This window comes from Mercenaria mercenaria, chromosome 15 (assembly GCF_021730395.1).
Source record: "Mercenaria mercenaria strain notata chromosome 15, MADL_Memer_1, whole genome shotgun sequence".
NCBI lineage: Eukaryota > Metazoa > Mollusca > Bivalvia > Venerida > Veneridae > Mercenaria > Mercenaria mercenaria.
In genome coordinates this window covers 57,849,907-57,864,156 of record NC_069375.1, presented here as the reverse complement: position 1 = coordinate 57,864,156, position 14,250 = coordinate 57,849,907, and the positions used below count along the sequence as shown (strand labels likewise).

The following is a 14,250-nucleotide window of genomic DNA, read 5'->3' as shown; positions in this document are numbered from 1 at the left end:
TATACGATTAAGGGAGGACACATATAAACTGATTAAGCAAAACGTGTTTGAACATCCTTTATTGACTCAATAGATTGTATCGTATCATGGTGTATTATGTCCTGTAAGTGTTATAAGGCTCAACATAATGGGATAATTTAAAGAAAAAAATAAACATATGTAGTAAGGGCATACCTATCTGATTTACGTTCATATCCTGTTGATTTTTTTCATCAGCTAATAACCTTCCCTTAATTATGTCAATCTGTTCCAATAGCTGGGGTATTTCCTCATTTCCTGAAGGTTTGAACAAGTATTTTTTTATCTTAAAATGAAAACAAGAGTAATTCAAAGCTGTTACCGGACAAATAAATTCATAAATGACTTTGACAATTTTCATTTACCCATATATCTTATCCAAATGATGCAGTACATGTACATGGTCAAAACATTCAGGGTATGATAGCATAGCGCTCTTTAGCTTACCCACTGTTTAAACCAGTATATGCTTTGTACATATTCACGTAAACATAATTACAACTCCACATAAAAGTGATTTCAAATATGTCTTTAACTGAAGTTAAAGAGAAAGGTGTCCGTACACACTTCGGACCATTTTAGTACCTATAAATGTTATACAACTTCTTTCGCTCTTTCCTGTTTATGTTGAAATAAAAATGCCCTGTCAATAGTTCTTGTCAAATGCAAAGTATTTTTAATATGTCAGTATTTCTGTATCGTTTCATGAATACAAATCTGATCGATTTTGGAACCACTGAAAATGAAGTTTGACTTAAATTTCACAGTTTGAAATCGGGTAATTTTCAAGTTCATGAAAATCGAGAAATTTAACTACATGTACTTCTGAAATTCCTTGCTGCACTCAACTATTATTTAACAATAATTATGTAGATAAATGGTAATTTGTTATTATCAAAAACATAAACTATGAATGAATGATGCGAAAGTTAGCTAAAACTTTATTAAGAAGTCTGTTTCGTTTTACATTGAGGTACTTTCCGTTATATGACGTTTAAGCAAAACGCGGATATTTTCTACCCTCGAGTATGAAACTGTGGTAACAAAAATCAGTGGATATAATGATTTGATAGATATAGTTTTTTATCATGTAACATTGCTTTCCAATTCAGTTTCTTTTGTTGGAAGCTGCCTAAAAACATCAAACAAATATCTAAGCGTACACAGTTCTAACTGATTTTTTTATATTATTACCCATAAATTAAGAAAATATAAACTGATGAAAATAAGCATTTCTTGCATTTCTAAATGTCATAAAATAATAGAGATAATGTAAGAGGAACAACAGCTTATCATTTAATATTAAAATACAAGTATTGGTGTCCATAAAATAATGTTTTACCCAAATGAACAAATGAGAATGCAGATAGAACAAAACATCTTACACGGATATGTTTTTGTTTACGTGTAGTTTTACAAAAATGATCCAGTCCGCCTGCTTAGCTAAGTAGCTAAGTATGTAGAGCGTCGGTCTACGGATCGCGGGGTAGAGAGTTCGATCCATGGGCGGAGCGTATGTTCTCCGTTAAAATTTGATAAACGACATTGTGTCTGATATCATTAGTCTTCCACCTCTGATTTATGTGGGGAATTTGACAGTTACTTGCGGAAAACAGGTTTGTACTGGTACAGAATCCAGGAACACTGGTTAGGTTATCTGCCCGCCGTTACATGACTGAAATACTTTTGAAAACAGCGTTAAGCCCAAAACAATCAAACGTCAATTGTTATCTTTGTTTCACACTCATGATATGTATCAACTGCCTTCTCTATGTATGCTACCTTCTGTTGTATCTTTGAAATCTTCAAATAAAGTACTATATCTCTCATACACTTGATAGTAGGACACAGTACCATCAAAAATATTGACCCTTCGTCTGCCTTTACAACCTTAATACCTTTCTTTCCCATTCCTTGAAACAGGTCTGTAAGTTCTTGCACTTGACCTCTGCTCATTCCACTTTTTGTATTGACTTGCATTTTCAGTAGGGGAGCTGAAATATTACTCTATATCTTTATAGATTGAATGTTGGCTGTAGTATTATACTTTATACATTTTTGTATTTTGCATTTAAGTTGAAGGTTCAACAAAAATTGCATGCTTCTGTAGGTGTTCTTTTTGTTCATGTTACATTAATTTAAGTGAATATATGTGACCACGACTTAAACATAGATATAAACATAACATAAGTAATAATCGGAAATGAAATTTAATTAAAAGTAAGAGAAGCTGGTCAAACTACTAATGCACTGAGTTGATTTATTTTATCTCCCTTTCCTTGACATAGAAGGTATCTAAAGTCCTATCACGTGCAGCAAAATATTTATATGTAAATGTTGTGAGTCTGCAACTCAAGAATGAAATCGAATCAAATAGAAAAATAGATTGAACAAGAGCTTCGAACGTGTTTATGTTCACAACCGGGAATTAACAGCAATGTTTAACTAGTTTTTATACAAATTTTGTAACGAATGAAATAAAGCAAATTTCAGTAAATATTGTAACTGCTCTCTTTCTCATAAAAGGAGCAAAAGCATATCGAACGTCTAAGGCAGAGTTTTATAAAGGGAAACTGGAGAACAAAGTACCATAATTTAAATGTTCTTTTTGAACACACTTCTTCGTATTCAGCTTTACTTTGCTATGTTATATGTACTTTGTTAATTTGTGTTTGTTTCAATTTCATTATAATTACTTCCATTGTTTTCCATTTTTGGTTTATGTATTTTCACATATACGGACTTTCACATTTAGCTTGATTTGCATGTTCTTGAAACATGAATTTTTCTCAAAGTAATTTTTAATTGTATATCAGTATTACCCGCTCTTACTATTATTACACTAATGCTAATCTTTACCTGTATTTAATCATGTTACACCTTTGTACAAAAAATCACGATCCTAGATACCACGCGTTCTCAAGTTATCAAACGGAAACAGTTTAATTGCTCCACTGTGACTTTGACCTTTTACCTACTGAATTCAAAGTCGAATTTCACCTGTATTTGATATGTTACACCTGTGTTACAAAAACTATGATCCTAGGCTCAAGCGTTCTCAAGTTATCATCCGGGAACCGTTTAAGTGTTCAGGGTCACTGTTACATTGACTTTTGACCTACTGACCCCAAAGTCGAACTTGACCTGTATTCTCTGATGTTACACCAGTGTACCAAAATCTATTTAAATCGGTCAAACTTTTTCATGAGTTATCATCTGGAAATCATTTAATTGTTCTGAGTCACTACGACCTTGACCTTTGACCTTTTGACCTCAAAGTCGAACTTTTACTTTATTTCATGATGTTACACGTGTGTAACAAAAAATATGATCCTAGGCCAAAGTGTTCTGAAGTTTTCATCCGGAAACCATTTAACTGTTCAGGGACACTGTGACGTTGACCTTTGGCCTACTGATCCCAAAGTAGAACTTGACCTGTATTTTCTGATGTTACACCTATGCACCAAAAATTGTTTAAACCGGTGAAGCCTTTAATGAGTTATCACCGGAAATAATAAAACAAAGTACCGACAGACCGATTGACCGACAGACCGACAGACAAGCTCACTTCTATTTACCCCAATCCCCCCGCCCCCTCAAACTTCGTATTAGCGTATAATTATTTTACGATGATATACGATTTGTGAGAAAAAAATAGATAATAGAATATTCGTTTTACTACATTTCAACATTTTATCAATACTTTTTATAGACTGTACTTATAAAGAATGCTAAAACTATAATGAAACATTAATATTGACATTGTACTTTAATTTCAGAGCAATATGCTTAAACGCATTTGAAAAAATGCGATTATCACGAAATGCCTTTAAAAATGGGAATATGAAAACACATGGGTAAGTACAGGGATTCTTTTCTCGTACTTATCAGATATATTAACCACATAAAAAACGATCAAACTGAATTAATATTAAAGACAGCCGCTCAGACGATATATACACACCTCTTTTTAAATATCTTTCAACCCAATATGTAGATAGAAAAGATATTTTAAGTAATATTGCGAGTACTTTCAACAAAATGCCAAGATGTCTGCTGTTGTGAAGTTAAGGTTCAAAAACGAATTCAACTTGAGAATTCAGGTATAAATCATTAAAAATGATTTGCACCAAAACATATAAAAGTGCACAACAAGAACAAACATTTGATTTAATGCATGATGACACATAACACAAGTCCTCTATCAATAACAATTGTTATCAAGACTAAATAACAAATTTCTGAATGATGAATTTAGTATCAGTGCAATTTGTCTTAAGTAAATTTTCATAGAAATAAAAAACAGCCAGTCTATTCACAAGATTTAAGTTTTTGAAGCACAGTCAATAAAAGATATATGCAGGTTAAAGCTCTTAAATAGAGAGATCTCTGATAGAGATCCGATATAATTTCATAGTATTTTAACTTTTGTAGTATATTAAGTGGTTGGGATATGAAAATGTATCATATTATGTAAGGGAAAAAAGGGACACGTATATTAACCTGATTTAGGTTGAACACGTTTTGTGGTATTTTGTTGTGTCCAATAAGGGTTATAAATCTCAATTAATTGGCGAAATGTAATGTTTTAAAAAGCAAAACCTGACAATACATTTTGACTATATTATACGATTAAAGGAGAAGACACATATAAACTGATTAAACAAAACGTGTTTGAACATCCTTTATTGACTCAATAGATTGTATCGTATCATGGTGTATTATGTCCTGTAAGTGTTATAAGGCTCAACATAATGGCATAATTTAAAGAAAAAAATAAACATATGTAGTAAGGGCATACCTATCTGTTTTTCGTACATATCTTGTAGATTTCTTTCATCAGCTAATAGCCTTCCCTTAATCATGTCTCCAATCTGTTCCAATAGCTGGATTATTACTTCATTTCCTGAAGGTTTGAACAAGTAATTTAATTTTAAAATGAAAACAAGAGTAGTTCAAAGCTGTTACCGGACAAATAAATTCATAAATGACATTGACAATTTTCATTTACCCATATATCTTATCCAAATGATGCAGTACATGTACATGGTCAAAACATTCAGGGTATGATAGCATAGCGCTCTTCACCTTACCCACTGTTTAAACCAGTATATGCTTTGTCCATTTTCACGTAAACATAATTACGACTCCACATAAAAGCGATTTCAAATATGTCTTTAACTGAAGTTAAAGAGAAAGGTGTCCGTACACACTTCGGACCATTTTAGTACCTATAAATGTTATACAACTTCTTTCGCTCTTTCCTGTATATGTTGAACTAAAAATTCCCTGTCAATAGTTCTTGTCAAATGCAAAGTATTTTTAATATGTCAGTATTTCTGTATCATTTCATGAATACAAATCTGATCGATTTTGGAACCACTGAAAATGAAGTTTGACTTAAATTTCACAGTTTGAAATCGGGCAATTGTCAAGTTCATGAAAATCGAGAAATTTAACTACATGTACTTATGAAATTCCTTGTTGCACTCAACTATTTTTTAACAATAATTATGTAGATAAATGGTTATTTCTTATTATCAAAAACATAAACTATAAATGAATGATGCGAAACGTAGCTAAAACTTTATTAAGAAGTCTGTTTCGTTTTGACATTGAGGCACTTTCCGTTATATGACGTTTAAGCAAAACGCGGATATTTTCTACCCTCGAGTATGAAACTGTGGTAACAAAAATCAGTGGATATAATGATTTGATAGATATAGTTTTTTGTCATGTAACATTGCTTTCCAATTCAGTTTCTTTTGTTGGAAGCTGCCTAAAAACATCAAACAAATATCTAAGCGTACACAGTTCTAACTGATTTTTTTATATTTTTACTCATAAATTAAGAAAATATAAACTGAAAAAATGATCCAGTCCGCCTGCTTAGCTAAGTAGCTAAGTAAAACTATGTAGAGCGTCGGTCTACGGATCGCGGGGTCAAGAGTTCGATCCACAGGCGGAGCGTATGTTCTCCGTAAAAATTTGATAAACAACATTGTGTCTGATATCATTAGTCTTCCACCTCTGATTTATGTGGGGAATTTGACAGTTATTTGCGGAAAACAGGTTTGTACTGGTACAGAATCCAAGAACACTGGTTAGGTTAACTGCCCGCCGTTACACGACTGAAATACTGCTGAAAACAGCGTTAAGCCCAAAACAAACAAACGAAACAAACAAAAATGATCCTTTGTCAAATCTTTATTGACGTTCAATAACATTTACTATAATATAGACCCACTTCATTTTTTTCGAAATTTTATATACCTGTACAACATTCTCTTTGCGATAAGATTTTAATCGGTGTCGTGTAAAGTAGATAATTGTAAATGGATTAGCTATGTTGGGATAATGTTCTTCCGCTTTTTTTGGTTTGTTCTTGTAAATAAGTAAACACCAGTTTTTTAAAGCTTGAAGTGTATCAAGTTGATTGTTGTTGTAACTATTAACTGTGTATATGTTAGCATTAGAACAAGTGCCGAAATCTAGTCTTTTTATCATATTTTGATTTGTTTTTCTACCTAAAGATATTGTAAATAAACCAGTAAAAATTTCCTCCTTAAAAGTATGATTTTCCTCAATTATAACTTATTTCCGAAGCATCTAAGCATTCATGAAACACGCGTGTTTATTTGTGTCGTAATATGTTTTGTATTTGGTATAAAGGCAAACACTTTTCGTATTTCTTTTGATATAAAGTTCGCTGTTATGAATTACATATTTAATGTAGACGTGACATTATTCGGCTCAAATCTGAAAACATTTTCAAAGATTTTATAAACACAGAAACAAATTTTTGGACAGTGAGAACTGTTGATACAGACATGACTACCTACTGAGAGATACATTTCAATTTGTATGTTTCTTCTTTATTAGAATTTTCCAAGACATGGAATCAATGATTTATATAATTAAATTTAATGAACTTACTTCTACGGTTATTGTCATGTTCTATTATTATGTTTTGAATAAACATTGGCACGATACAGTTTACTAGACGTTCAGTTAATGTATCTGTTAACTCAATCTCCTCTAGTAGTTTGATGATATCTGTCTGGAAAGGCTGATCCCGTATTCTGACCTCTATTTTGTTGTATTCAATTTGATCACTACGTGTTAGCAGTCTAGACAACTGTCCCATGGCCTTTGTAACATGAGGCCAAATACTCTCAAACTCATCATTTGTTATTTTTGAATAAGAACTATGTACTACGACATTGTTTCTCTCAACTCGTATCACGTTAATCGCTGCTATTTCCTGGGATTGAAACAATTCACTAAACACATTTAATAAAAAGAAAGTAAGTAATGAAATATCCCACTGATTGATGTCTATATTTTTATTGTCTATAGGAAACAACTTTTTAATATTTTTATCTGTCAAATGTCCATGCAAAAACTTGTCAGTAAAAACCTGACGGTTTCCTTGTAAAATATCCTCTAAAGATTTTCCAGATTTAGCAACTAAAGCTAGAACAAGTTTTCGACATACAAATGTTCCACCCTTCATTATAATCAGAAATACTTTAATGAAATTAATATCCTCGTCATCAATCATTTTAACTGTTAATTTGTAATTCACTATTAAAATAAAACACAGGTATAACAAGTCGACAATATTTAAACAGAACTTAGGCAATAAAGACTCAATAACCAATTTACAGTCGATATATTTTCAATAGGTTAAAATTAGATTTATTCAATCCCTTTGTGAATGTTTTTTATATTACTGTTTACCTATTAAATGCAGGTATACATTTAGAGTGATAATCTGACAAATACAAAAAGGTGAATCTAATGTTGTTATTGGATAATATGCTGTAGACTTCAACGCATATTATTTCCCTATAATAACATCTTAAGAGCCCCATTAGGTATAGGTACCAATATATCCCAAGGCATTCTATAGAACTAATGTTATTATAGCAAAAGTGTAAGTGTGTAAGTATGTGACGAGATTGATATTCTACAGATGAGCATTTGTCTCCTCTCAAACGTATACATAACAAATGTGATAACAGCACGCGACCAAAATTTTAATACGCGTATAGTGTCCTATTAAAAGACTGATTGTTATTGTCAGTAACAGCAGTTTAAGGCTAGGATATACAGTCATAATTGCCATTTTAAATGAAAGAGTTAATATGATGTAAATTTCCTTTTTGTTTATTTGCAACAAAAACAACAGTCAATTTACCACCTCTCACCTATAACAGATACATAAATTGGTTATACATGTAGTCCGGTATTATCGATTTTAACACTCCGTTTAGAGTATTTACTTACAAGACATTTGATACTTTAACGATTGCGAATATCGTTTGTGCAAATTTCATAATTAAATATTGGAAATTGCAATAATGAACATGCTTGTAAAGTCTTGACTTTTTCGATTTACCCCCCCCCCCCCCCCCCCATCCACAAACACACAAAATGTTCAATTTATGAAAGAAAAAACAACCTTTTATTTTCAATTAAGAAGTTTCGACAATTCAACGTTCAAACAAAATTATGTAGATATATTGTATAAAACCATTTTCAGTATAGCTTGAGATAAAACGATATTTTGGGGCTTTATACATGTAAATGGATACGCATATTTGATATCAGACTGACCTCTTACTTTAATATGCAAGAGTAATTTTTAAGAGGTAATAAGAAGGCCAGATTGATTTCTGATTTACAACCTTGGGTCAAACATTCTCATTGTTAGAATTTAAACAAATACCATTCTAATGCACACTGTAAGTATTGTCATGTTGGGTGACTTAGCTACAGTTCATAGGTTACCATAGATAACGTTATGGTGACAATAGCCATGCAAGTTTTAAACGCCTGTAGTTATTTTCTGCATACTGAATGTTTCTGCTGCAACAATAATATAAGATTTTAAAGAAATTTGCTTGGATACAATATGTTCCTTTCTAAAAAAGAGGCTTTTAAGTAAAAAGTACAAAGTCCTTCAAACAATTTCAAGTTTTAATGGATTAAGATGTAATACATAACGTTAAGGAAATGAAACAAATTCTTGCAGAGGAGAAATTACGATTTAAATTTCATGACATAGATGTATTTGAGGTTTTTTTTGTATGTAGTAAAGTGTTGATTGTATACATTCTGCAAGAAAGGCTTTTATCGTTTAAAAAAGACTTTAAAACCTAAACACCATTGATATTGAGTTGAATCATTATATGTCCTCATGCATAGGCGTAGGAGCGAGTTTAACGTGTTTTTGGGGCTTTGGTGGGGGGGGGGGGGGCAAACCTTTTCAACAGCGGGTTGGTGGGTTGGGGCGGGGCTTGCAAGGGATCCCCCGGTGTATTCATGACAAAGCCTTTTTCAGTGGCCAAATAGGCTGTAGGACCCCTCAAGCTTCTATGATTTAGCAATCATTTTGTTATTCTGATGATAGGCATACAACTACGTACTGAACTGTCTGCAATGTAACTTCATCGGTAAAAATATGTAGTATAATAGTTCTTAACCAATTGTGCAATTTTATTACAGGCTTCGGTTGAAGCTTTATATACACAATCAAATAGCGCTGTATTTGTCACCCCCTGTCTTAGCTTTTAGGGGGACCTAGGTTAAGTTTCTTCTACAAGACGTCTCTCATTCTTTTGCCTTTTCCGCTTTTCGTCCTGTAATGACCTACCCAACTTATATTTAGTTAGAATTGCGTTAAACGGTTTCAAAATATTTCTGCGATTAAGAGATTATATTTTTCAATAATATATGGGTCAAAAGGTTTTTAAACCTCTACTTTCGTTATAATGAGAATGTCCCACCTTAAAATATCTGAAGATATTTTATTTGTTTTTGTTTTTACGATTGAATGCAGTTTAATACAAACGAAATATTTTGTCTGGTATCACGCTATTTGGCTCTGAAAAGAACTATAGTGTGTAGTAAGTGATCTGGCACGCTATTTGGCCCTAAAAAGACAATAGCGTGTAGTAAATGATCGTGCAGTACATTTTCGTTTTGAGGACATATTATAATCATAATTTGGTGTTCTTTTCACTCATTTATAGCGCTATGAATAAATTGATATTAAGGGTATTATCATTGCAGCTGTATGTTTTTGTTTTAAAACTTACAATATATATTGAAAAGTTATTTTTAGATTAATTAACGATAAAAACACCAATGTACGCATATTTTAAATTATTATTTGCCACTTATTTCTTTATTTAGAGATATAATCTTTCTGCTGCTAGTAGAATTAAACAATACATTACGGCGAATAGTGACCCATCATTTGCTAAAATTAAAAACAGAAAATAAACTACAGAAAATAAACTGATTTTTTTGGCCGCAGGTGTCCGGGAAGGATGTTGATAGAATATTATTAGACGATCGTATTATCAGAAAAATATCAATGTGTATCCGGAGTAGGCAACCCATTAAAAGTCTGTGACAAAATGTAATACTGTAAGACATCGAGGCGTACAGGTTATGTGAGACAACATGGTTGGCTGAGACACTTAACCGAATTGAAGAGTAACAAATTAGTTTAAAATGTAGATTATGTCAAGATTATTGAAACTACTACTATATTCTTTCATTTGTAAAACATACAGACATACTTATAAGATGGGAATTCAGAAAATAAACAGATGCGCGATTGATGCTGTTTAGCTATTTGTTAATTCAAGTAACAAAGTCGATCAGTTGAGCGTTGAGACTTATGACGTAAAAATTGTCTTCAGTGATGATTTTGATTAATAATATTTGATTGATAATTTCTAATGGACAATCATAAGCTCTCCAATGCCAGAAATAGTTTATCCTCCGCCATGCCGGCGCTGTGTTAATACCCTCTAAAGCTGCCTTAATCAGTATTAAGCATATACAGACAAGCTATGTTGTTCAAAGATAACTTAACAGTTTACGAAGGTTCAGCTATCATTATAACATAAATGCAATGTGTATGAAAAAGGTTCTATTACATAAAAATGAATGCAAGGAACACAGAACAGCAATATAAAGAAATGTTGCATTTGCCTGCATTAAACGAGTTTGTCTAATATATTATAGATAGATTTATTCGTGAATATATATGTCATGAATACAAATAATACATTTATCACATTAGAAAACAGACATAATTACAAAACATACATTCAATTATATCACAGAAATAGCTACATCTCAGAACGATATTAAGGAAAAATGGACTAGGTCTTTTATATAATGAAATAAATTTTGTGACATATATATCACAGGATAACCCATAAAGTATTTCTACTTATTTCCAATTGGGTCCTTGTGAAAAATTATCAAGGTACAAAATACTGGCTGTTTTAAATACAACATTGTTCTAAGAAAGACAACTCTTACTAGTTGAAAGAAAACCTATCAAGAGTTACATGTACTTGTCTTTCAAAGAAATCCCCAATTTATTACAAGTATCACAGTTATATTCAATTATGACATACACATCACAGAATAAATCAGAAAATATTGCACACGTATTGACAAAATGATATCATACAACTAATAAAATATAAAATCTGACTTTTCAGCACATTTCATACCTTCAATGAGTTCAATTTTGACTGCTTTTTTAAAGGTATACTTACTTTTTAAAAGTTTTATGTTACTTGGAGGGCTATTCCAATCATTTATAGCTTGAAAATAAAAGGTAGTTGATGTAGAACTGTCAACCTGAGGTACATGAAAGCTATCAACACTATGTCTACAATTATAAGAATGTTTCTTCGAGACAAGAGAGAAGTTATCATGGTTATTGTGCAAATATGCTGGACAACTATTATTAAAAATTTTATGAACATGATTGAGCCTAAGTTGTTTGACTCTGTTTTCAATATTACGCCATCCAATATTACAAAAATCTGACACTTTCAAAGATCTCTTATATTCATAACCACAGATAAACCTAGGGGCCCCCGTGGCCGAGTGGTTAAGGTCGCTGACTTCAAATCACTTGCCCCTCATCGATGTGGGTTCGAGCCTCACTCGGGGCGTTGAATTCTTCATGTGAGGAAGCCATCCAGCTGGCTTACGGAAGGTCGGTGGTTGTACCCAGGTGCCCGCTCGTGATGAAATAATGCACGAAGGGGCACCTGGGGTCTTCCTCCACCATCAAAGCTGGAAGTCGCCATATGACCTATCATGTGTCGGTGCGACGTTAAATCCAACACCCCCCCCCCCCCACAGATAAACCTAATAACTTTGTTCTGAGTTACTTGTAATCTGTTTTTCAACTGTTTTGAAATACCACTATACCAAGATGAAGAGGCATAGTCAAAATGACATTGTATGAAAGCATTACATAAATTCTTTCTCATATTCATGTTTAAACAGTTACTTTGCCTATACAAAAATTTTAGTTTAGAATTAACTTTTTTAACAATGTTGTTAACTGTAGATGTAGCAGAAAGACCATTGTCTAATACACTTCCAAGATATTTAACAGATTTTTGTGATTCTATGGTATGACCATTACAAAATACATTGAATTTGTCAACCTTTGCAAGTTTTCTTTTAGAACCAAACAAGATACATTCAGTTTTGCCAAGATGCAGAGATAATTTGTTGTCAACTAACCATTTACTACAGTTTTCAAGCTCTCTTCCTAGAACATTTTCAATAACCTTTGGATCTTTATGAGAAAAATAGAATAGCACTCTCATCTGCATATAAAATTAATTTGCACTTATTACTAATACTAATACTCATATCATTGACATAGCATAGAAAAAGTAAGGACCCAATATGCTTCCTTGCGGAACACCGCATGAAATATTCATAAAATCTGACACAGAATTATTAAAGTTCATTGAAAGGATTCATAATGTCATAAAACATCTGACACCATAGTTTATTGTAAGCAAAGCAGTATTGATAACGTAACACATAAGCACAGACAGTGCTTGACTCCCTTTTCAGGTTGTCATTGTTATAATTATTGTTGAATCGCTGTAAATAATAGAATTTGGGTAATTTGTGGCTGCTTTGGGTTCATTATGTGGATGACTGGGTCCCAGTTCCGCACATTATGTCATATACAAAAGTTAAAGGGAACCAGATATTTGATAGAGTAAGTACTCGTTGTAAAACGTTATATTTAAATTTGGACCAATTAGAAACAAGTTCTAAAAATAGCACGTCTGCTGGGGTATAAATAGGTAGATGGATGACAGAGAGCTCATTCGGTATCCAGCGGTAGAAGAAGGCGCATCGAGGATTCAACAAATAACTTATCCCAGTACCTTGATAAGGAGACTATTGCAGTTATCTGGTCAGGGCGGATAAATTATTAAAAAGAAGACATTGGAAGTTCAACCAGGTTTCGAGCTATAGGGACAGCGCATAGAAATTTTGCCTTAAGGGTAGTTGAATGCTATATACGATAGTATATATAGGCTGAGCATCGGGAAGCTGAGACAGAGACCCAGAGTTTGGTAATCTACTGAAATAGTAAGAGAGTTCCAGCTTATCGACGGTTCAGCATTATTGGCGAAGTACAGCCAAGGCATCGGGGATATACCTATATGGTAGTTAAATGCTACAAGTGATAGCATACAAGCGCTGAGCATCCAGGAGTCTGGGCAATTATACAGAATTTGAGAGGACAGAGGCCGAGCATCTATGCAATAGGACTCGTATGTTGCTGATTCAAAGACATTGTCTGACGGGAACTTCAACAAAACGACCAGTCAAATATAGAGTCTCCAGCCTATAAGAGTTTGAGCTAATCATTTTTTATTGAAGATTGTTAGTTTGAAACATTAAGTGATTTGCCTGAACCCTGAAACTGTCTAGCTCATAATAAGAAATCATTTACGAATCATTGGTACACGAATTATTTAGGCAAGGTAGCCAGAGAAAAATTCTATATATGAGATATTTGGACTCACCAGCTTTACGTTTTAACAAAGGACATTCTTCATCGTTTGTCAGCTAGTCTAAGACATAGTCACCTTAGTGATTGGACCCAAACCATTGTTCAAGATATTAAAGGTGTAGGCACTTCCCTGGGTCATATCACCAGTATCCTGACACACTTAGCCGTCGCTTGTTCGACCCATTTCCTCCTCGAAAGCATGCATGAATGACTTGAGATGATTAGTTTAAGCAAAGTGTATAAAATGATTTATGTGAGTACCTCACATCGACGTAAGCCAAAAACGTATTTTCAATTCTTCAAAACGCAAGCTGTAGTTCCGCAGACATCCTCATCAGGTGAATTGTCATATT

The 14,250-nt window shown here is 32.9% G+C and overlaps 1 protein-coding gene across 2 annotated transcripts in view; it reads right to left on the bottom strand.

Annotated features, from left to right (window-relative positions):
- Positions 1-7,655, bottom strand: part of LOC123555780 (uncharacterized) — a 58,989-nt gene extending 51,334 nt beyond the window's left edge. The window contains exons 1-4 of one of the 2 annotated variants that reach the window (XM_053525338.1): positions 6,955-7,655; positions 4,820-4,924; positions 1,917-2,012; positions 175-276 (exon numbers count right to left, since the gene is read on the bottom strand). In XM_053525338.1, coding sequence (XP_053381313.1) covers positions 175-276; positions 1,917-2,012; positions 4,820-4,924; positions 6,955-7,582 — 931 coding nt within the window. In that variant the 5' untranslated portion in view covers positions 7,583-7,655. The remainder of the gene's footprint in view (positions 1-174; positions 277-1,916; positions 2,013-4,819; positions 4,925-6,954) is intronic. The other variant, XM_053525340.1, reaches the window with a different exon arrangement.
- Positions 7,656-14,250: the final 6,595 nt, after the last annotated feature.